This window comes from Crinia signifera, chromosome 4, assembly GCF_055691185.1.
Source record: "Crinia signifera chromosome 4, ASM5569118v1, whole genome shotgun sequence".
Lineage (NCBI taxonomy): Eukaryota > Metazoa > Chordata > Amphibia > Anura > Myobatrachidae > Crinia > Crinia signifera.
In genome coordinates this window covers 114,099,006-114,123,081 of record NC_139220.1, presented here as the reverse complement: position 1 = coordinate 114,123,081, position 24,076 = coordinate 114,099,006, and the positions used below count along the sequence as shown (strand labels likewise).

The window sequence follows — 24,076 nt, the reverse complement described above, 5'->3', positions numbered from 1 at the left end:
GTCTTTTCCTAGAGCTGTCTAAACAACAATCTGGGGACCCTAGTCAGGGAGGTGACCAAGAAACCATGGTCACACTGTCATAGCTACAGCATTCCTCTGTGGAGAGAGGAGAACCTTCCAGAAGGACAAGCATTTCTACAGCAATTCACCAATCAGGCCATACGGAAGCCACTCCTTCATAAAAAGCACATGGCAGTGTACCTGGAGTTTTGTGAAATGCGCCTGAAAGACTCAGGGTCATTGTCCTGCTGAAAGATGTACCGTCGCCCTAGTCTTAGCATACCGCCAAGATATCAAATAATACCCCGTTCTCACTGCACGGCAAATTACCAGGTCTAGCATGTATACCTTTTAACACAGGTTTTTTTGTAGTGTGAACTGTCTGCATATCCGGATCTCATACATGGGTAAAACCCTTCTTTTTACCTGTGTTTGAGATCCGGGTATGCAGACAAGGGTTGACCCATTCACACTGCAAAAAAAGTGGTGTTTTAGGTTTCTGCAAGATAGTTACCATTTCCATGCTGGATCTCATTCCAGAAAATCAGAATCCACGAATTGAGAATTATACACCTCTTCCACTGAGTTAAAAGTGTGAGCCAGGACAGGATAATTCATATACAAGATAAGTTAATCATTGTGAACTAATTTAAGTGATGATGACCTGACTACACGGTCATACTATGCCTGCCCCCCCCCAGCTGTTGTAAAACAACAATTCCCACCATGCCTTGCCATAGTTTTAGCATTCCCTAATAGTGAAGCTGTGACAAGGCATGATGGGACTTGTAGTTTCACAACAGCTGGAGGGCCATAGTTTGGACGTGTCTGCTTTACAAGGTTTGAAGTATTTACCCACTCCCCTTTGGGAGTTTAATTGTGCATGGTCAGTTTTTACAGTAATTACCCACAACGTTTTAGAAATGATAACACTGTTATGACGCGAAATATTACAAATCCGTTTTATTTCATACGATTGACACATTTCAAGCAAATATTTCAAATTGTAAACAGGTAAAAAACACAGACAAAACAATTTGGTCAACTGCAGAAAACACAAATCTACATGTTGAAAACATACAAATAAATATTTGTCAGATTGGCAAATGGAGCAAATATTTGAATGCACAATACTTGAAAGTGGCAAAAAGAAAATGCTAATTATATTCAATATATATATATATATATTAAGGCAAGATACAGAATAAGCATTTCTTACATTCTGTACACCACCTGAAGACCCTGATTTAATACATTATTTCATAAAGTGTGCATGTAGGTTTGTTTCTTGTTAATCTTAATGATTTTTTTTTTTACAGACCCCTCTTCATATTTGAGAGGGAGTGGCAATGCTCTGCCCTCACTGTTCAAACCTTGTCATTAAAACAACCCACTTCACTCAAGAAATGGGTGGGAGTCTGGAGAGCCCCTGGACTTTCCAAAAGTGTTAACAATCATGGTACATGCATGTTACATATATCAGGCAGGGATATCTATTTCTGTTGTTTTTCATATTTCAAAGTATAACTCACATACCAAATTAAAGATGTACACCAACAACTGGCAATACATCATTCACTTATGCGGTCATATGATTAAATAAGCTGAAAACTACACTTTGTAGACAAAAGTGATTGGACACCCCCACACAAGTGAAATGGTGTTCTCCTGCGGCAGACACGTGTTCTTGATGTTATAAATGGGTAGAGGGGCACTGATTAGATAATTTGCTAATGAAATGGCTTGCTGAAAGGAGCTTACCAAATTTGAAAAGGGAATCCTCATTAATGCATGGAAGAACGGTCATTGTAGAAAAGCAACTCACCCTGAGAGACCCCCAAAGCTGCAACCACAGGACCAGACAGTGCTAACCAGGGAGTTGCAAAAGAATAGGGGTCGTCCCATGTATATCATTGCACACAGGTTCAAAATGCCGTCATTTTCAACTAGAACACTGTGTAGGTGGGTACATGCACTTGGATACTATGGGTGAGCAGCTGTTCATAAACCTCTAATCACAAAAGCTTGCAGCCCAGCACTTCCGATGTAAAGAGAGCAAAGACCCGACAGTGGAAAATGTTAGCTCAGATGGACGTATTTGCTGATTACCAGGAGAACATCTAATGCCAGAGTGTACAGTAACATGGAGGAGGTGACATTATGCTGTGGGGCTTGTTTATCCTGGGTCCACTAGTTGTAATGCATGGTCACATAAGCTGACAAGATGTTCTCAATAACTGTGCTCCCTACATTGTGGCAGTTCTACAGAAACGTCAAATGTTTCATTAGGACGCAAATGTCACCTGTCATGTTTCCAGGATGACATTGGACTAGTATACAGAAAATTCAATAACCCAGATGAACTGGTAAAGCTCATAGTATAGATCTTAACCCCAATGAGTACCCCTGGGATAATTTGGAGGACAAGTGCACAAACGTCTTTGGTGTCTGATGGTCACTATACTTAATGCGGAATGGCAAAATAGTTGTCCAGGAACTTGTGGGCAGTTTGCGAACCAGGGTGTCTGCAGTAATCACTGCACATGATGGCTCTACAAAGTACTGAAGTCAACAAAATTGTTGATCTATTTTCTGTCATTGTCCAATCACATTTGTCTCCATAGTGTGAATTGAAAGCAAATTAACATAGGAATTTGCCTTCAGTATTGCATTTTATATGCTTTTGAAAAGACCTATTTTTCATGTTTTTTTTCCTTTACTACTTTGTATGTCAGGAGTTTACGATATCAGTTGTAAAGCTTATTCTGAATAAAAAAAAAACTTACTACCAAACATCATCATCATCACCACCACCACCACATGTTTGTGACTTTTTACAGGCAGATAACGGTCTTATAAATTGCTGCAAAACAAAGCCACATGCATGAGGACGATATTCATATTAGTGCAAAGCAAGCTTGAATGATAAAGTCTGTAGAAGCAGGGATATGCTCCCACAGATATAATGAGCAGGAAGGCATTTGTAAACATTCATGGATAAGGCTCAACATCCTTTTACATCTATACAAAAAGGCAGCAGCAGCAGCATTGCACATAGAATCTTAGGCCTGCACAACGTTAAGTATCAGTACAAGGAGGGATCATCACTGCAAACACCAAGGGATACATTTACTAAGATGGGAGTTCTATTGAAGATGGGATATTGCTGATAGCAACCAGATTCTATATATTATCTTCTAGAAGGTGCTAAATAATTAAGGAAAATAATCACATTGGTTGCTATGGGCAACATCCCATCTTCAATAGAACTCCCATCCTAATAAACGTACCCCTAAGCCACTTAAGGTGTCACAAACGCAAGCAAAATATATGGGTTATATGGTGCTGATAATATATAACACGCACAGGTTTATACTAATGGAAATAAATCTGCTGAGGATGTTTGCTTTTGTTTTATGTTGCCCAAAGGCTCCTATTGAAGCAAACTACAGTACATTGCAATACACTTTCTAAATGTAGTTTAAAGTATCTAAAAGCAAAAATAAAATATTCAGTAACCAATAAAAGTGCCTGAAGTTCTCTGAACATATATATATAAAATTATTGACACTGATATTAACACCACACTACTATTTTTTTTAAAGATAAATCTTCCTATACACAGTTTATGCTCCGTTCCCCCAATTCCTACATGGCTGAAGCTAAAAATAGTTGTGGGTACAGGAAAGAGACTGATATTAAGTATATAACCTATGAAACCTAAAGGGTACATGCTGGTACCTCACTCAACAGCAGGTAAGCTTTCATTATCTACATTTCAACTATTTTAAGGTGAAGATGAAGTTAGATTTGTACTATTATTCCCTCTAGAACTTGAATAGTAGAAATTCTTCCCAAATATGAGGTCTTGTTGCCTGGTAAGTACTAAGACGATGTAGAAGGGACATAGGGTCTGATGTAGGTTAGTACATAATCTCAATAGTCTACATTGTAATCCAAACATGGGTGAATGTGTCCCCATGATTTGTATCTCCCACAACTGAACAGATGTTTCAGATTTCCTAATTCAAATGCTTATTATGGGCACATTATATACATAAATATCTTGATTGTATTTAGCACATGCACCTTGAGTCCTGTTGGAGAAAGTGTGCTATATAACTTAAACTAACTTACTTACCTAGCTAGTGATACAGACTAATGGGACATTGCTTCGTTGAGTGAAGATGCATCATACATAGGTGGACTTGTGTTCTATACTGAGTTGTACATACAGAGATTTGTCTGACTTCATACAGACCTCTTGCAACCTATACTGGGCCGGTGCAAAAGAAGCCGATAATGAGGAAGACTATTTCCAGAAGCGTATGGATTGCGCGCGACTCTGCATAATGGTGAGCATCAGGAATTAATTCTGTGCAACCCGCCATCAGTATACTGTGCCCAAATGTGAAACAGGGAGTATGTATTTCATTCATCGATCATTAGGTTCTATAATGTTCAATTCACTACAGATTGTGTCTTGTGGAGGAAACCAAACACACAAATGTACACAGTGCGCCATGCTTTCTCTGTGTTGGCTTCCTCCAGCCGACACTGTTGCGGAGCGAGCCAGCCAGCCCAGTAAGAAGCTTATGAGCCTTACTCCACTTCAAACTGTACTATGGATGCTTCTAGGCTGGCTTCCTCTGTACACATTAGTCTTGCTTCAGAATGACCTGAAGGAAGTCTGCCTTGCAGAGAGCATCGCATGATGAATGGTCTCTTGGAAAAAAGCACATTTTATATTTAGCACTAGATAAAACAATGACTAGGTTACGTATAAGCCTTGTCCTGTTACATACACTCAATCTTAAAATTATTACAATTGCTGCATATATATATATATATATATAAAAAAACACAATTCATATGAATATACACATGCATTTATAAAATGATGTATAAAGTATATATATTCCCAAGATGCTGAATATTACTGCACTGATATTACATATTGCTATAGGGAACTTTAGGAGTTCTGTGTCTTTTCTCTTTTATAAATATAGACCCAGTCTTGCAAAACAATAACAAATGTCACATGAGGCACTGTATGGTGTACTAATCAACTGTACACGGCTGCAATAGATTCAGACATGCCCTTCACGCCCATTTATAGCAACTGTGGCCCAGAGTCTGGAAATATTGATATTTTGTTTAAAGTAGGAGAGAGATATTTGTAGCATAGCTGGAGCATATGTTGCTATGTCTAAGCAAAGGCGCTCCAAGCAGGCATGTGCTAAAGTATCCTCTTCTCCATCGACAGACTGCTCCTCCCACCTACAGGAAGTACAACCCCCTTTTCACCGCTTCCCTCATTCTTCACTATCATTTTTATTCTGGATGTGTAAAGTATTCTCATGATATGGACCTTCCAATATGGCCATGTGTTGGTTCTAGTCCCCTACGGGGGGGTGCCCGCTGCGTGGCGACCCCCCTCCCCCTTTGCGGTCACCACACAGCGGGCACACTAATTTATTCTCCCTTTATGGGTGTCATGGATACTGACTGCCCCCTGCAGAACTAGGAGTGTCTCTGTTTATAGAGAATTTATAATTGCTTCCTACTTTAAAGTAGAATCCAACAGCTCTACAAGCATCTCTATAAACAGAGACATTCTTACCCACTGTAGGGGTTGTACTGGGAGGCCTTGTACAGCTGGGTCTCTTCCCACAGGGCCCCTTGCCTGCCTTTTCTGGGTGGTAGTAGGTCCTTTGGGACTGGCACATAAGATAGAAGAAGGATTAGAAGGTGGAGTCTAACGTTTTGTAGCTGACCACAATTGCTTATTCATATAATTAAATTTCTGTCCACATACATACAGAAAATGGTCACAGATACGTAGACAATTTGGAGGTCTGATTTCCACAACAGCTAAACGACAAGTCTGGTGTTATAGAAGCTTTTCAGCATTTCTGCATATCACATAAAACTATAGTTTTCTTCAGATCGGTAATTGTAAAAAGTGCTATGCATTTAACAACCATATAGAAATTGAACAATAGAAACAAGAAAATCTGATATGACACCTTGATATTCCCGAGTTACTCCTTCTTAACAAGAACTGGCAAGATACCCCTGCTACCGGGGAAGTGCTATGTGCCTATCGTATTGCACTGTAAGAATCCTCCACCCACTTTGCACCATTTATTGCTTTAAATTATATTCTCACAAATATACTAAAGTGGTAAAAGAATGGAAGCAAAAATTCAGTTCCCAGCTATCAGAAACTGTACCAAGTAATCCCACCTGAGTACATATCACTTACGCTTACAATATAACATGAAAAAGTATATATATTCAGATATTTATAGAATATGTATATCTATACAATTAGAAGCAGAATGTAAAAATAAACATTTTTAGATTTACAAAATATTACAAAAAAGTGAAACATATAGCGATATTAAAATATACATTTAAAAGGATTCCTTCCAGTTGTGTTAGTGGCAAACATCTACCGGAACTGGCACTTCTCCTGTGTCTTACAGACCTTCCAAGCTGAGCCTCATGCTCTATCTGAAAAATACATTGATATTATTTATTTTTAAACAAACAGCTGCCCGTGCACCTGGTGTGTAGATCATCAGGCATAGGGTAGTGTATATTGAAAACCTTCTGTTCTGCAGGTACAGTATATATTTATTTATGTATGTACAAGGAGAATAGCAATGACAACATTCATATAAAGTACAAAGACTTACATTTATAAATCACCTTGATAAAAATGACAAAAAAAAAAATGTGAATGGCAAATAAAAACAGGTGTCATTACAGGCACTGCAACCCCCATATTCATGTTTAAGAAGTCAATAAATGGAAAAATCCTTCTACATGTATGGAATTCAAACCATTATCGGAGCAGTGGGAGCATGGGAGGAAGGGTTATAGTCCGCCTCCACACTAAAAGGTAACAGTCATGTAACCCCTTTGTTCACTTCCCTATTGTCCCTAGTAACAATATCAGGGACACTTTTTATTTTTTTGAGTATTGGATTAGTGTACTTTTGAATTTTGTGCTAGATAATATTTCAGAACTCGTATATAACATACTTAACATAAAATATTGATGTTAATAGATGGCAAGGATACCCCAATGGCAGTGTGAGTCTGATCTACAAGGACAATGACATTATGGGGCAAATGTATGAATCAGTAATAAGGGAGACGTGAGCCAGAGAAGAAGAGGCCCATGGCAACCAATCAGCACTGAAGTAACATCTATAATTTGCATAATATAAAATTATACAGAGCAGTTGATTGGTTGCCATGGGCCACTTCTCCTCTAGCTCACTTCTCCTCCCTTATCACTGCTTCATACATCTACCCCTAAATAACCTCATGACATAGTGAATGGACCCTGATTTTTATTTAGCTAAACTAAATTGGCACACAAAACACTTAATAAAAAATAAATGAAAGACTTTGAGATAAGATCCTAACTACTGATTATAGTCAGCCATTCTTTATTAAATAATTTCTTCATATGAAACTGGAAGGCCAGAGCAGGGTCTGGCCTTACAGAGAGCAGGGTCTGTCACTCAATTTTTACTACAGGTCTTTACACCTGCCAGATCAATCAAATTCACTCACCTTGCAGCCATCTAACTTGTATTGCTGGTCCATAACCCTTCTCATTCTTTGCAGAAATCCGGAATACCACTGCAGGCCGGGAGCTGCAGTCAACATGAGCATTTGCAAGCTGTGCAGCTGTTACGGTACAGGATGTCTCCAGGCCACTGTAAATTTTCACAAACGCCAGCTGGTTCTGAGCCTCAGGAAGCAAAGTACGTATGGCTAAGAAAGCTGAATATTCCAATATATTTCCAGTGGGTGAAGAAGGAGACTCCCAAGAAATGTGGACACAGTCAGCATTCTGTAAAGCAAGTGTAATAGTTTATAAAGAAAGAGAAAGACAGAGAACATGTAGATTATGCTAATATGTGCTCTCAAGGGGCACAGTTGTGCTCAGCTAAATAATAAACAATTTGTTTCAATCATATAACATTTATTAAAAAGAAAATAATAATAAAGACATCATACATATATTATAAAAGTATGAAGTGCACTTCATATATAATTTGAGGACAATTGACACAACAAGACAAACACAAAACATAAAGAGGCTTAATAATTAGTTTCTCAGTTCTGGTAAGAGGCTAGAAATAGCTTTTGATTGAGGCATATGATATCAATTATTAGCAAGGGATATTTCATCGTTACCAGTCCCGCACAGAAAGATAGTCTCTTTGGCTGTAATTTGTAAGTCAGCTCAGATGTTATTCACCATTTAAAGTGAAAAGTCCACGTCCTATAATAGGAGGAACACTCCAGATACTGGGGAAAGGAGCTCTACTAGCCACAGTAACCAGATGATAAGCCGCTTGTACTGATGTATATTTCAGTGGTAATAGCTGTGCGGTCACTGGGTCAGACAGCAGGATACAGCAATACGCGTTTCTCCGCCTGTGTGTCCACATCAGCGGCTTCCTCAACTGAGGAAGCCGCTGACGTGGACACACAGGTGGAGAAACGCGTATTGTTGCTGTATAACTGTAAGGTGTGGCATCATACTACATCAAACATACTGGGAGAGGTTAGGAAGAGCTGAAAGAGCAAAGGGGATGACCTTGGAGCTGGACAAGGGGGGTGATTGTGATTGAATCGGTCCCCTGCGCGTTCGCACGGCGGACCGATTTTTCTCCACAGCACCCACAACAGAGGTCCGGACGGGGGGGCTGGGGGATTCACCCATGGGAACGCCCAGTGTTTCATGGATGTTCCCATGCAAATCACCTGGTGACGCGGGTGCAGGGGGCGTGTGTCAGCTGCCCGCCTGCTTCCCCCACAGGGCGCTTGCAGATCAGAGACACCATAGCGGGGTCTCTGATCTGCGAGCACTAAAGAAATCATTCGATGGTTGCCGAGGGGGGGTGGGGGTGCGGGCTGCTGTCGTCTGGGTGATTTGCAAGGCTACGAAATTTGCAGCCTTGCAAGTCAACCAGAATAAGGGCCAAGGTCTTTTTATTGCAGGGATGTATTCTAGGTGCAGTCTTTCCCTATAGCACAAGTACATCCAGCTACAAAGGCCTTCTGGTAGTCAACAACATATGTCACATATACCTTTACTGCCTTGTTGGGAGAATTTTTTTTTTTTTTTTTTTTCTTCAATGAATGGCTCACGTAATTTTACATTATCTTACCTTTGTGATTTTTACAGACGATGGAGCTCCAGGAAATCCTGGAATGCAGGTCTTAAACTGACTGATCTTACTGAAAGGACCTATGCCATGTCCATTTACTGCGGCTACTCTGAATCTGTATGCACTTCCCGGACACAAGTCATGTTTCTTTAGCATAGTGTAGTCTGACAAATCTGGATCCAAATCCTAAACATGCAAGAGCAGGGAACGGAATTAAGAAGGAAATTCTAGTTTTTGTTCACCAGCTATAAAAGCTTATATACGAATTTTAATTGGTCAAGAATGGTTTCAAATGTATGAGTACTGTATATGGATAGTTTACTGAAAAACCATAAAGAATATCTACCAATAATGTTGTAAATAAAATAGCCTGCCAGACTACGGAGATGTTCGTAAAAGAGTTTCCGAAAAGTGGTATACAATGAAAAGAACCAACACAATGATGACAATCAAGTACATTGAAATTTAATCACACACCAAGTTAGAGGTTACTATTAAAATACATTTTTACAATAAAAATGTTGTAGAACTAAAATTGATCAACCAGAACATCAAGTAGTGGTTGTTTTATATACAAATAAAAATAAACCATAAAAAATGTCATCCACCCTAGATGTAACTATACTTAGAAACATAGATTTTTACGGCAGATAAGAACCACTTGGCATATCTAGTCTGCCCCTTTTTTAAACACTTTTATTATATATTTGGTGCTGGTTCTGAGTTGAAGTAAAGCAAAAGAAAAGAAAAAACAGATATAACTCTGGAACAAACCATGCTGCAATGCAAGTATATTTATTGATTACATTTTTTTTTGCATGGTAAATACTGGCTTCTTTTGTATGTAGGCCACAAATAGAACATGAATATTACACTTTGTTAAATCTGCCTCAATGCGTAAAGATATAAGGGGGTATTACTGACAGCATTAAAGAGCGTCAGAGTCCACTTTTTTTTTTATCGGATCTGTTTTGCCGGAAACGGCTGCGGGTTTTTGAATTCATGCCCGTTTTTCAACAATCCATTGCTGTTTTTAGACAAAAAAGTAAACGGCGCTAATTGACCATAATACAAGTATCCAAAAATAGAAAATGTTTTATTAAACAAGATAATTTATATCACAATGCCACCGGCCGGTGAACCAATTTTATAAACTTTGTGCACAAAGATTTTTAATAAAAAGCTTTCTTGATTATTTTGAGGGTTGAGTATCCTTCATAAACAGCTGCTGGGTCCATAACTAATGCCCTGCGCTTTGTTATATCCAAATTTCATTGCTGTTTTTGCTCATGCAAAAACTTTTCGACACTTGACAGCCGGAACAATAAAGTCCAACTGTCAATTTGCTGTCAGAGGAACTGAAAAACGGCCCGGGATGTTCCGACAGTCGGAATCCTATATTGAATATCCCCCATAGCACAGAAATAGTGCTGCACAAGTTAAGGTGAAATTGCTACATAGGACAGCACAGGGACCGGAAAAGGAGATTGACACTACTAGAAGGGGTAAGTAGCCGCTTACTTTTAATTTCTTACTGTGAACTTCCAAGAGTGTAATTTATACTTCCCCACGTATCCCACTGGATACTGACTTTCACCTGAACTTGTGCAGCAAACTGCACAATCTTGACCCTTAAAAATACTAACATACAGCCAACATACAGCCAAGTGCTGCAATTCCATCTAACTCAACACCCTCCCCATACAGACCATTGCTGTTACCCAAGAGGAACATAGATCCCAGGTAAGGGACCTATGGTGAATAGGGGTCCCTAAAAGATACCCTAATACATATTAAGGGTCCATTATAGTAATGACGCATAGGTCGTCCTGAGTTTTTCGAGGACCACCAGCAATTAATAAATAAATGACTGATTTTACCATATACAGCCTAATGTTTGCTTATTTCATAACACTATACTCGGACACAAAAATGAAACCTTAAGCAACGGCCTCATATACTTACATATAGAAGGTGAGCTCTTAGTTACTAACTATACAAGTTACTTACCTTGAGCCTAGACCACTCTGAGCTTAGCAGCCCCTTCGTAAAAAATTCCTTCCTAATTGAGCGCAGATACCACACACTACTAATAACCTGACACTAAGGGGGGTATTCAATCGCCGGCGACCGGCAGCTGGGCCCTATTCAATGTTGTCTTCCCTGACAGCATTTTGAGCAGAGTTTCTCGGCAGAACAAGCCCGACTTCACAAGCTGTCGGGCTCGTTCTGCCGAAAACATCCAGTGACAAGCTGCCAGCCACGCCCATTTCTCGTCCCACTGCAGGCGGGACATTGAATCCCGCCTGCATGTTCTCTTTTGAGCTGACCGTGAACGGGACAGGGTCACAGCAGTCGAGCAAGCTTGACCACCGTGACCTACACATTGAATACCCCCCTAAAGCTGGCCATACACCTAAAGATTTATTGTCCAATCTGGCTGGGTGGAACGAACATCTGATACCGTATGGGAAAAAAATGACAGTTGACCATTTGTTTGAAATGCTGGGAAAGTGACAAAAACGGTCATTCAGATATTACCAGGTTTTTTTTTCCAACTAGCCAGATTGAAATTCTCGCCAAGATAACATTGTCTCTAGGGAGGCCAATCCTGGGGCATTTTTTTCAATCCCAGGATTCGGGATTGAAAAATACTCAATCCCGGGATTCCCGGGATCCCGGGATTGGCCTCCATGGTTAAAAAAAAAAAAACCTACGTCCCTCCTCCCCAAACTGGCCGACCCGCACATCAACACGGCATACTAATCCCCACTATCCCTCCTGCCCTGCACTGCGCTGTCACTTACATGATGGTGGTGACAGGCAGTAGCAGGACCATCTCCAGCGGGCATGCAGCTCAGCTTGGCTTGTGCTGCTCAGCGGGCAGGCGGCTGGGTGTTCCTCAGCGGGCGGCTAGGTGCTGCTCAGCGGGCGGGCGGCTAGAAGCTCCTCAGCGGGCGGCTAGGTGCTGCTCAGCGGGCGGCTAGGTGCTGCTCAGCGGGCGGGCGGCTGGGAGCTCCTCAGCGGGTGGTTGGGAGCTCCTCAGCGGGCCGGCGGGCGGCCAGGCGAACAAGTTCAGAACAGTGTGCTACTGTGCTGCAGCGGCATGACGGCGGCCGGGCTGTGCAGCGTGATGTGATGTCAGGGGTCACGCTGCGTAGCCCGGCCACCGTCATGCCGCTACAGCACAGACACTGTTCCAAACAGCCGCCTGCTGTTTTCTTTACAAACAGGTACTAATCCCGCAATCCCGGGATTGGAAGGCTCAATCCCGGGATTCAAATCCCGCCGTTTTTAGGCCAAAATCCCGGGATCCCGCCGATCCTGATCCCGGGATCCCGCCGATCCTGATCCCGGGATTGGCCTCCCTAATTGTCTCCCTCAAAGTGGATATTTCCAAGGAGTCTCACATGCTGTCATTGATGCTTCATGCTCCAGTCACACCTCTCTGACTGGTATGGAAAGACATGCGAGAGGGGGTTTGCAACAATAAGTGACCAATAGGCAGCCTCTGGTTCACTGGACTCCTATCAGAGTGCAGGTAACATAGGTGGGGTTGAGGAACTTCAAAATAATAGGAGGAAAATCAAGTAAATAATGACAAAAAGCCATCTACCCACTTCCTAGGATGATGTGTGATTGACCAATGAGTATATACAGAATTATGATGCCTTACTGTGACTAATAATGTCCCAACATGGTTCTGAAGTGGAACATATAAAGAAAATATCAAACACAGATACCAAAAGACAGTTACCTTGTTAGATGTGCCCTGATTGCTTCCTGGAAGTAAAAAGAAATGCGTGACCACAGCACTATTTGTCTGGAAGATGCCAACATCATACCAATGCCTCTGTCCATCCTTCAATGCAACCTTCTCTTCAGTCTGCCCATTTGTCTGTCAGAAAACCAGAGAGAACACCCTTATGATATCCATAATTTACACATTTCTGTTTCTGGAAAACTAGGTATAATATACATAATTTCACAATATATTGTGTATTGTAATACATTTTGTGTGATATAAAAATGTATTTATACTTTGAACACCTCAATGCTATTAATGAAACACTGTCATAGTATTCATTCTAGCACCCGCCATATTTGAAAACGCATGCAGTTCCTCTTCTCTGCCTGGGGTGTCGCCGTCTGCTGTTGTGTTTCTAGCACATGTCTGGTTTGCATATCAGTGGTGATATACAGACCACACTGTGCTAGAAGCACTACAGCAGACAACAACACCCCAGGCAGAGAAGAGAAACTGCATGGGTTTTCAAATATGGCGGGTGCTAGAATGAACACTACTGTCATAAGAACCACTAAGATTAAGTAAACTTACACTTACTTGGTTTCTTAAATGCATCTGTGGTAAGGTTGTAGCTACAGAAAAAGAAAAAAAGAAAATCTAAAATTTGTTTCCCACCTTAAAAAGGTAATTTAGAAAAAGCAAAAGGTTATTTATCAATAGAATACACTGTAACCCATGGTTAAACAAATATCGGCTTTAATGAATGTAAAAATGTTTCTTGCTTTTTGGTTAATAATAATAATAATAATCAAAATAATAAAATCTGCCTATAAATTATACACTATTTTATTGAATAATCCATCCAAATGACTACCCATTTAGTATCAATTTGAAATTCATTCAGTTCCATCTGTAAAAACATAAATTATTACACAGTGCAGACAATTCTTCACTATGTTCTTTCTGAAATGCATTCCTCTTACCTAAAGATTTAGGCCCAGGAGACTCTTGTAATTTGCCATTTAACTCTAAAGTTGCACTGGAAAGTGTTTGTTTCTCAGTCAAGGTTATCTTCATGGCTACAACTTCATGATCTGATGCATTGTTGTGTAAACAACTGGGCATTGAATTCTGGATCAGAAAATAAATAGACAACCATCACAAATCTATAGTACAGACATGCATATGATGGGTTTAACATTTTGATAGACAAGTATCTTCTACTAAAAATTAGCCATACTGTGTTTGTAGCAAACACATGGAGAAGCAAAAACAGACACCCTACATTCACATATAGATCAATTCAAGTTCATAATTTAGGTACGTGTTGCACTGAAGTAACGGTTTCCTGTATTTGGATCGTATAGAAAACAAAATCACCAACAAAATCTCTTTGCAAGGTGAGCAGACAGACAATACCACATCTTTCATGACCCACATACTCCAACACTGCGCACCATCACAAAGAAGAAATTCATACAACTACCAAACAAAGGGAAGCCATCAGGTTGGGGCTATGTAAATATTATGAGAATGATGTACTGTAAACATACATTGTTGGGCAATGCATATAGTGCATAAGTATTCAGTTTGCAAGCTGAACTTTCATTTGGGTGCACCATCAACCATAGATTTGGTCTCATGTTGGTTCTAAAAATGACCTTTAATTAATCTTCTGAAAAAAATTCTCTCTTGCCTGTGACAATCCACCCCACTAGTCTCTATTATCAGATAAAGGCAAAGTATATGAAATACAACTGGTGTGTCATCTTATAGCCATGAACATTAGGACTCCTATGACTTAACATTGAAAAATGATATTTAGCATTGAAATGTATTTAAAACAATAAAAATACAAAAGGACACTTACTTGACTGGCTAGTCCACTATTGCTGTTTTGGTGACAAATGTCCACTCTGAGTTCTGGAGAAAACATACAGCTCGCAGGGGATACAGGACTATCCGCACCTGTTTTACAAACATTGTGATTGGTAGATTTTACAAAGCTTGATACACAAGCAGATACCCCATGAAATGATTATATATTTTGCTTAAAATCCACGACAGACCACTTCAGCATTACTTCCCCAGTCCATTAGGGACACTTGCACTCCCCACTTTTGGACAATGGTCAAAATGCTGCATAGCAGTCATTTGCATTACTCGTTGCATTCTAAGTTCGAGACGCAGGTGAGAGAGAATAAATATAAATTTCCAGCCTAGGCTGGAAACGGGATGCAGTTACCATCCCGGCGTTCAGAATCCCGACCGCCGAAATGCTGACACTTTCTCCCTCCGTGGGTGTCCACGACACCCCTGGAGGGAGAATAAATTAATGTGCCGAGCATAGCGAGGCACCGGGCCCGCTGCGTGGCGAGCGCAGCGAGCCCGCAAGGGGGGGGAGATCCACGTCCCCCCCTTGTCGGCATTTCGGCTGTCGGGATTCCGGCATCGGGATTCTGAACGCCGGGATCCCGACCGCCGGGATTCAATACTGAATCCCTGGAAACAAACAGGCGCCAAAATGGGGTGTGTAGTCAAGCAGCTCTCACTAGGGGGTGTCTAGTCCCCAATATACATAGGAAAAGAAAAAGGAAGGGGTGGTGGAGCGCTAAATTAATCTAAATAGAATCAATTGGGTAGTACAGTATTAATATTTTTAATTAATCACAAATTTAAAACACATATAGACATGTATTATTAGCAATAAGTGGCTGTCACAGTAAAATATATAATAAAAAACGTAAATATACACAATATTGATGGTTGGACTAGTGAGGTAGTTATATTATTAACCAGAGTTCCAGTGATAGAAGGATGGTGGCTTACTGATTTTGTATTGGTACGGTCCCTGGTGTAGATCCCAAATGTAGATGAAATTTTGGAGGAGTCCATAAAACCTGCAGGAATAGGTTCCGCTGGAGGGAAAGATGTAATCCTCACCAAAGAGGCGTCCTCACGATTATGCGATCCGTATGTCCTGAATGTTGAGCAGGTGGTGGTGTCCCAATTGCAACAATTGCATGCGATCTTTGCAGGGGATTAGCCAGGAACCAAAGAGTAAGCCAATTTGGATAGGAGCTTAGGATATCCGGTAACTCCTCAAAAAGTCCAACAATTAAAATCAACAGGTGCTTCCCAACATGTTTCGCTGCTCGCTGGCAGCTTTATCAAGGGTGTGGCCCCTGTGTAAGGTCTGGGTTTTTATACCCATAAACAGGAAGTGCACTTAACAATATAACTACCTCACTAGTCCAACCATTAATATTGTGTATATTTACATTTTTTTATTATATATTTTACTGTGACAGTCACTTATTGCTAATAATACATGTCTATATGTGTTTTAAATTTATGTGATTAATTAAAAATATTAATACTGTACTACCCAATTGATTCTATTTAGATTAATTTAGCGCTCCACCACCCCTTCCTTTTTCTTTTGCAGGTGAGAGAGAGAGACAAGAAATGGTTTACTTTTTAAATCTGTGTAACAATCATTTTCACAATATCAGTCTGAAGGTATCTTTGACGTTAATTTGACTAATCAGGACATGGTGGTTCCATGTTGTGTTACCTGCTCTAACTGGGACATTATCTTTGTGTGAATGATTGGACATTTGCAGCATACTGTGTAAGTAAAGTATGTTGCTGTTGAATAAAGATTAGAAAATCTGTAATAACTTGTTTGCCTAGTCTATAGAAGAACAATAACTGTCAGATTCAAATACCCATGGGGCTTTTCATGCATTCTCTCCTTGTGGGTAATTAACCCAACACAAGCCCGGAGGCAGCTGTTAGAATTTATTTCTGCTCACACCTTCCAGCAACACTGACGAAATAAACGGCCACCAGACACCACATAACATCTTGAATAGAAGACAAATATAAACTGACATAATCTATTGACCAAGGAAATTATTCAATCGACTGATGGTCTAACAGACTACAGCATGATGCGTGGTCACAGCTCGCAAAAACCATTGAATATACCCCATTGTTAAAACACTGTTTTATCAGAACATAACTTACTTTCTTCAAAACACTGAGCGCGTATGGGTCCACTTAGTAGATGCAGCGGAGCAGAACATGCTGCAGATGTAATATTGGAACTTAGTGCACAAATTTCACTGAAGGGGGCAGGTATTCCAGCACCTGTTGATGTTGGGAATTCTGGGCTTAGTTGCAGGAGATACCCTTCGACAGTTTGCAATTCATTCCATTTAACATGAAAACTGTTTGTGGTAGCTAGAATCAGCTGGACTTGTGAAGGTGCTGGAGGTTTCTCTGAAACAAGAACAAAACACATAAACTGACTAATGTTCACTTGTGTTTTCTCAATGCACATGAATCGTATATATATATACTGATAAGTCAAATGTATCCAGCTATCGAGTAGATGTTTCATTCTGAATGTTATACGGGTATAATTGGCTGCATTCAAATGGGGAAAGGTCCAAGGGGATAAAAAAAACTAACTACTTGAGAGATTGTGTTTATTTTTATTTTTTTAAGTGTGCAAAAATAAAAGGTAGGATGTGCTCTCAGGAAAACAATCCTATGGACATAAATTCCCATTTATGAAAATTTACCTTATACCCTAAAAAGAACCAAAATCAGTTTGAATATCAATCACTGTTGAAATCAAGAGGGTTGGGTGAGTAATAAAAAGTAACATATCAGGTACAGTTTGCTTTTAACGGTCAACACAGCAAACTGGAAACATATTCAAGCTATTTTTTCATACCCCTACTATCCAAATACGCATGGAGTTGATTTTATATAGTGTGGCGAGCGCAGCGAGCCACCGTGCCCGAAGCGTGGCGAGCCCCGCGAGGGGACACGGTCTCATAAGAAAAACGGGAGCCTAGATATTCCATAAGTACCCAAAGTAGAACAAACCATATCTGCTATGCAACTACCTATACAACTACTTGTGTAACTACCTGTGTCAATGTACCAAAGGTCTTTGCAACAAACTTGGTAATTCCATGCTTTTTTGTAACCGTCCCTTCCACTCCAGATATACAAACGCTTCCCGATTGTGACCGCACAGTGACCTGCTCTGGGTCTTGGCCAATTCTTTCTATCTTCTGAGCACTCTGACATTAGAGTTGTCCATTCCATGGAGTCTAGACAATAAAAAAGATTTGTTTCTGAGCAGAAATAAAACAAATGTCTACCGCTGCATCCTGCAACAGCCTAAGCAGTGGACATTCAGCAGATATTCTTTACAATTTGCAAATTAAATGGTTTGAAACGTATCAAAATAGCTTAGGTAATGAATGAGACAAACCCAAATCCAGATAGGAAAAAGAGTTGGAGCACTTCCACTGCTTCTCTTTCATCAGGGGAATATCATCTTCTGCCATTTGTGGAACCCAGCCACCAAAAATATACATTCTAAAAACGGATGACAAAACACTTTATTTACTTATATAAAAAGTGACTTAAAAAGGAGTAAGCAATTCTACATTGACATGCATGTTAATTACATACACCGCTAGCATAATTCCCCCCCCCCCCCCCCCAAAAAAAAAGGATAAGGATTAAAACCTTAATTTAACACAGCAAACAAACACTTAACCATGGGTCTTCAAACTGTGGCCCTCCAGATGTTGTGGAACTACATGTCCCAGCATGCCCTGACAGTTTTGGCCTGCTCTTATAGGAAAAAATGTGGCAATGCATGTTGGAACATGTCGTTTAACAACATCTGGAGGGCCACAGTTTGAAGACCCATGCACTATACAATTAACTCAAGTGTAAAAGTGTTTTAAATTCCCTTAACTAATACTTTATTGGCTGTGCATGGCTTCACTACGGAGCCCTTTTTTTTACAGACATTCAAGTCTGCATTAAACGCATAACATAAAGACAGGTCAAGTCCCACATAGTAGGCTCTGCTTCCAAATTTGTAGTGCTACGTAAAATGCAAGATGATGCATGAAGATTGCGGACCACTAATGGATCTATAGTTGGTCTCTCTATACTAGTACCCTCTGAATACTTGTCTAAAGGAGGAGACTTGTATTAAACCACATTTTCAAAATTAAGGAGGAATTCACACTCAAAATGCTATTGTGCAAAGATATATATATATATATATATATATATATATATATATATATATATATATACACACACAGTATATATATATATATATATATATATATATATATATATATTTTTTTTTTGCAGATCTGCTTCTATATGTGCAGTAAATAAAATTCTATGAACAATGCAAATCTAATATAGCTAAAGGCTATTACCCGCAATTACCTTGGGTCTATCTAACTAGCTCCGGTAGGACAGTAGGAGACCTGGATTAACAGTGATTTGCTTATTCCCTCAAAGCAGACTTGTTTTCAGTTAAAAGCTTTGTGAAAAACACACAGGTTTCACTGAAGTGGTTCTTTCTATCATGTGATCCAATCGGATATACTTGAACAAGGAAAGAGGGATGAGGGAAGTACTTCTGCACAAGATGGTATTGCTCAATTGTTTTCACTGATGTCCCCAGTTTCTAATTGCCGTGTTGACACTACAATTAGTGCATGGATGGGGGTGCTGCCAAAGACAATAATGGTAATCAATGGAACCAGAAAGGAAAAGTATTGTCTTTGTTGCTGGCGCACTGAAGAAGAGAGTTTAAAATGTAACTTTTAATAATATCGGTAAAAAAAGGAACCGTTTAAAGTGAAATATATGCTACATACATGACTTACATAAACATCGAACAATTATTAAAAAGATGCACGCGCTGTGTGTGTGTCACTTCAAATGTGAGTCGTGTCATGAGGTTTCCGTTGTCCTGTTATTTTATTGTTACAGTGGGTAGTACAATAAACGAAGTCACCCTCAGTGTGTACCACTGTTTCTATCTGAGTACTGTCAGGGAGGTCGTGTGGGTAGTCTGACAGTATATTATGGTTATAATATATGACAGTATATCAGGTTCCTCTATTGTGTCACGACTGTATGGTTTAGTGTGGGTCGTTTTGGATAAATTCTGTGTTCAATATCTGTCTGTTACATTGGTTGGTGTGTATCGATTTAGCAGATATTATATTACCAATACAGGTTTAACACACTTAGGTTGTATAGATTGAATTGGTTAGTGTGTATCGGTACTGTGAGTATTGGCGTGTCGGCAGTACCTCCTGCCCGTCGATATATATTTGCTAAGCAACTGTTGGTGTACAGTAAGAATTGGTGTATGTGCACAGTAAAATTTGTGCATATACTGTTAGCTGTGTACACTCTATTTATACCGACAGTGTCGATTTGGTCAATCGTACACGTGGCAAATGCTACAATCTCGGCCGTCCTTACTGTCAGCAAGTGTCTTGTTCAGCAACTACAGTATTCCTGCAGGAATAGAATTTTCATGCTGTGCACAGTAAAATTTGTGCGTATATGGTTAGTTGCATAAATGGACAGATTTGTGTCATTGATTGTATGCACTTTAGTTGCACAACCGGTCTTCTACTGCTGGCTAGATAAAGGATAGACAGGTCTTACCCGTCATTCCATTAATATAGAGAATGTTGCACCGCTCATACACAGTGAGTAGGTCGTGTATTTTTTGGAGGGTCACAATATTGTTTTTATTAAGGTGCCCTTGGAGAAATTGTCTGGGTAATCTGACAGGTGTGTATGGTGTTGGGTTCCTCTATTTCTTAGCGATTTGTCCTTCCTGCTAACAAATGTCCTCCTCAGCAACTGTGTGTGTTTTTTAACATACGCCTTATTAACACAATTTGTTTGTACACTGCTGATTGAGTACGGGATAGACAGGTATTTGCAGTAATCATTTATTTCTTGTAAAAGATGTTGCACCGGTCATACACGATAAACAAGTTGCATTATTCAGGGGGGTCACACTAGTGTTTTGGAGGTACCCCTGGAGAAATTGTGTGGGTAGTCTGACTGTATATGTATTGTCAGATTCCTCTATTCTGTTACAAATTATCCTATCTGCCGGCAAGTGTCTAGCTTGGCAATTTTTGCACAGATAGAACTTGTGTGCTATGCACGATAAGATTTGTGCATGTGTTGGCAATTGCCCGCACTTTAATTGGCCATGAACTGCTGATTAGATCGAGAGTAGACAGGCATTACCAGTAATTATTTGTTCCGTTAATATTGACAGTATTACATCGATCATACGTGGTAAACAGGTCATATGTTTTAAGAGGGTCACATTGTTATTTGGGGAGTACCCTTGGGGAAATTGTCTGGGTGATCTGACAGTGTGTATGGTGTCAGATTCCTCTATTACATTACAATTTATCACCTGGATACTTTAAGCAACTGTGGGTACAATGTTTGTGTTTCCTCTTTACAGATGGATTTAGGGTACACAGGAATAGGAAACCTCAACAGGAATTTTGTCATATTAATTCCATGGTGCTTTTATTTAACACGTTCTTGGTTATCAGTAGTCTGTAGTCTGCTGGGTTTCAGACTAAATTGCGTGGGGGATCTCTGGTTTATTATCGGTGTTTGTTTATTGTGTACGGTATCTATTGTCCGGTGCTCCCTCTCACAGGGCACTCTTCGTGATAGACTGGCTTGGACAATTAGAAAATATGCTCATACACAGTCCTGCTGGTAATGCCTGCGGTCTGCTAGGTTTCAGACCCAGGCTTGCTAGTCACTCACGGTGATAGGCGGATTCATGCAATGTTAATAAACACCAAACCTCGCTGAGCGGTATTAGCTACTGCGTGACAATATTCCTGACTATAGGTTGCTCTGTTTGGCTAGTATATCTATTAATCAAAGAACAATATTAACACACAATCAAACAGCGCGTGCATCCGGCCAACGCGCGTTTCACATACGGCTTTTTCAACCCAGCCTTGAAAAAGCCGTATGTGAAACGCGCGTTGGCCGGATGCCCGCGCTGTTTGATTGTGTGTTAATATTGTTCTTATTGCGTGCATCCGACCAACGCGCGTTTCACATACGGCTTTTTCAACCCAGCCTTGAAAAAGCCGTATGCGAAACGCGCGTTGGCCGGATGCACGCAATAAGAACAATATTAACACACAATCAAACAGCGCGTGCATCTGGCCAATGCGCGTTTCACATACGGCTTTTTCAAGGCTGGGTGGTCCCAAACATTTCGGATAGGGGATACTCAACCTGTATGAAGTTCTATTTTGTTGATTTTTTTAGTAGACTTTAGTAGCTTTAGAGGGGCTTAATGACCATCTAGTGCTAGTCAGCACACTGCCCTTTCTGTTTGGTACAAATCTCTCTGCATTTGAAGAAAAGCATGGGTGCACCCACCCAATAGCTAGACAAAATTCCTCTGTTATCCCATAATCACCAACCGCTCCCCAACTCACGCTTACTGGACACATATTTGATAGACAGAAGGTTTTCCTCTGCCCGTCCCCAGTCACTGTGCAGGTGATGAAGATGACATACAAATGGAGCATATTCCTCAACACTTCCCAAGGACTTGTCCACTATAAAAGCAGTCAGACTACAGAACGGTCTGCCAAGCGGGGCAGCACTGGGCAGTTGTTTTTTTCAAAGCATTTAAAAGTGGACTTGATGGGTTTTTTTTTCAAGAAATGTTATCTCTAGTTATAAATACTTGAACAAAATAGATGTCTACTAATGTGAAGTATATCTCAAGCTTTACTAAGGATTTGGAAATATATCTCTCCTCTAGTAAACCCCACTGTAATCCATCGGTTTTCAAACTGTGGGTCCTGACCCCAAAGTGGGTCACGACCTTCTCAACCTGGGGTCACGACTCCATGTCGCTGACCATCAGGTTGATGACTTTTGTAATCTCAATCAGTGATTCAAGGAGTCCGAAACATCTGTTGAATTGTTACTTCAGACTCCTCCAATCATTTTGTGCCTCCACAATGCTGCCATGTATGTGCTGCCTGCTGATTACACATGTGATGTGATGACCTTCTGCAGTAACTTACTGGGGGGTCCTGTAATTATTTTTATTGTCTGTTGGGGTCCAAGAGCAAAATTGTTTAGGGACCCCTGCTCTAATCGAAAGTCCACTACCCCTCTTTCAAGATGTCTCATCCTATTATCTTGAGCAAAAAAAAAAGATCAAGCTGTGATCCTGCCATCAGATAAGGAGGTGAAACTCCTTTTTTACTATAGTAGGGGTGCAGATTTTATTAATCATTTCATACATAGAGGTCACTATAGTAAATAGTTGTTTTAAGATCATCTACAACAGAAACTCTCTTTAAACATCACTAGCGCATAGTGGGGGTTATTCTGAATCACTCGTAAAGGCACAATCACTCTCTAATGGACAAAACCATGAGCACTGCAGGTGGGGCTGGTGCAACATGTGCAGAGAGAGTTAGATTTGGGTGGGGTTTGTACTTCAAACATATCTATATTGCAGGGTAAAAAAAAGCAGCCAGTATTTAGCCTGCACAGAAACAATAAAACACCAAAATCTAACTCTCTCTGCACATGATACATCAACCCCACCTGCAGTGCATATGGTTTTGTCCATTAGAGAGTGATTGTGCCTTTGCGAGTGAACCAGAATAACCCCCAGTGTCCTCTTTTTGGACCTCTGCCAAACTTTGAAGGTATGATACTTAAGGCCTGTACATACAGGGCAATGGGTGCCCCGTGCTGAGCAATGTGCTTAAGATCGCTGGCACACATACGGTGCATCAGCGATGTGTGCTGAGTGATCTGTGTGTGACAGTGTTATCTGGTGAGAAGACGCGATCGGTCTAGATTTTGACTACATGGAGAAAAGATCTAGTAAGGTGAAAGCAATGTATGGGACCACACATCGCTGTCGCTGCGGGGTAAACACACGGGGTGATGTATGCTTAACACTTTGAGTGCCAACATCTCTATGAGAGGTGCGCAAAATTTTGGCTTAAAATGCCAACTTCGCTCACATTTGTCACATAAATACAAATACATAGGGGGGTATTCAATCTAAGATCACGGCTGTCGATCCCTGCCGACAGCCGTGATCCTTGCCCGTTTGCGGTCAGCCCGACAGCTGAACGACAGGCGGGATTCAATGTCCCGCCTGCCGATCAGCGCAAAAGGGGCGTGGCCGCGAAAACGGCCGTGGATTGTCGATCTGCGGCCGGGATCG

The 24,076-nt window shown here is 40.5% G+C and overlaps 1 protein-coding gene across 2 annotated transcripts in view; it reads right to left on the bottom strand.

Moving 5' to 3' along the window:
• Positions 1-948: 948 nt before the first annotated feature.
• Positions 949-24,076, bottom strand: part of HCFC2 (host cell factor C2) — a 67,480-nt gene continuing 44,352 nt past the window's right edge. The window contains exons 6-15 of one of the 2 annotated variants that reach the window (XM_083182269.1): positions 18,248-18,354; positions 17,898-18,083; positions 16,984-17,238; positions 14,822-14,919; positions 13,935-14,082; positions 13,543-13,583; positions 12,961-13,101; positions 9,204-9,389; positions 7,594-7,876; positions 949-6,519 (exon numbers count right to left, since the gene is read on the bottom strand). In XM_083182269.1, coding sequence (XP_083038395.1) covers positions 6,509-6,519; positions 7,594-7,876; positions 9,204-9,389; positions 12,961-13,101; positions 13,543-13,583; positions 13,935-14,082; positions 14,822-14,919; positions 16,984-17,238; positions 17,898-18,083; positions 18,248-18,354 — 1,456 coding nt within the window. In that variant the 3' untranslated portion in view covers positions 949-6,508. The remainder of the gene's footprint in view (positions 6,520-7,593; positions 7,877-9,203; positions 9,390-12,960; positions 13,102-13,542; positions 13,584-13,934; positions 14,083-14,821; positions 14,920-16,983; positions 17,239-17,897; positions 18,084-18,247; positions 18,355-24,076) is intronic. The other variant, XM_083182270.1, reaches the window with a different exon arrangement.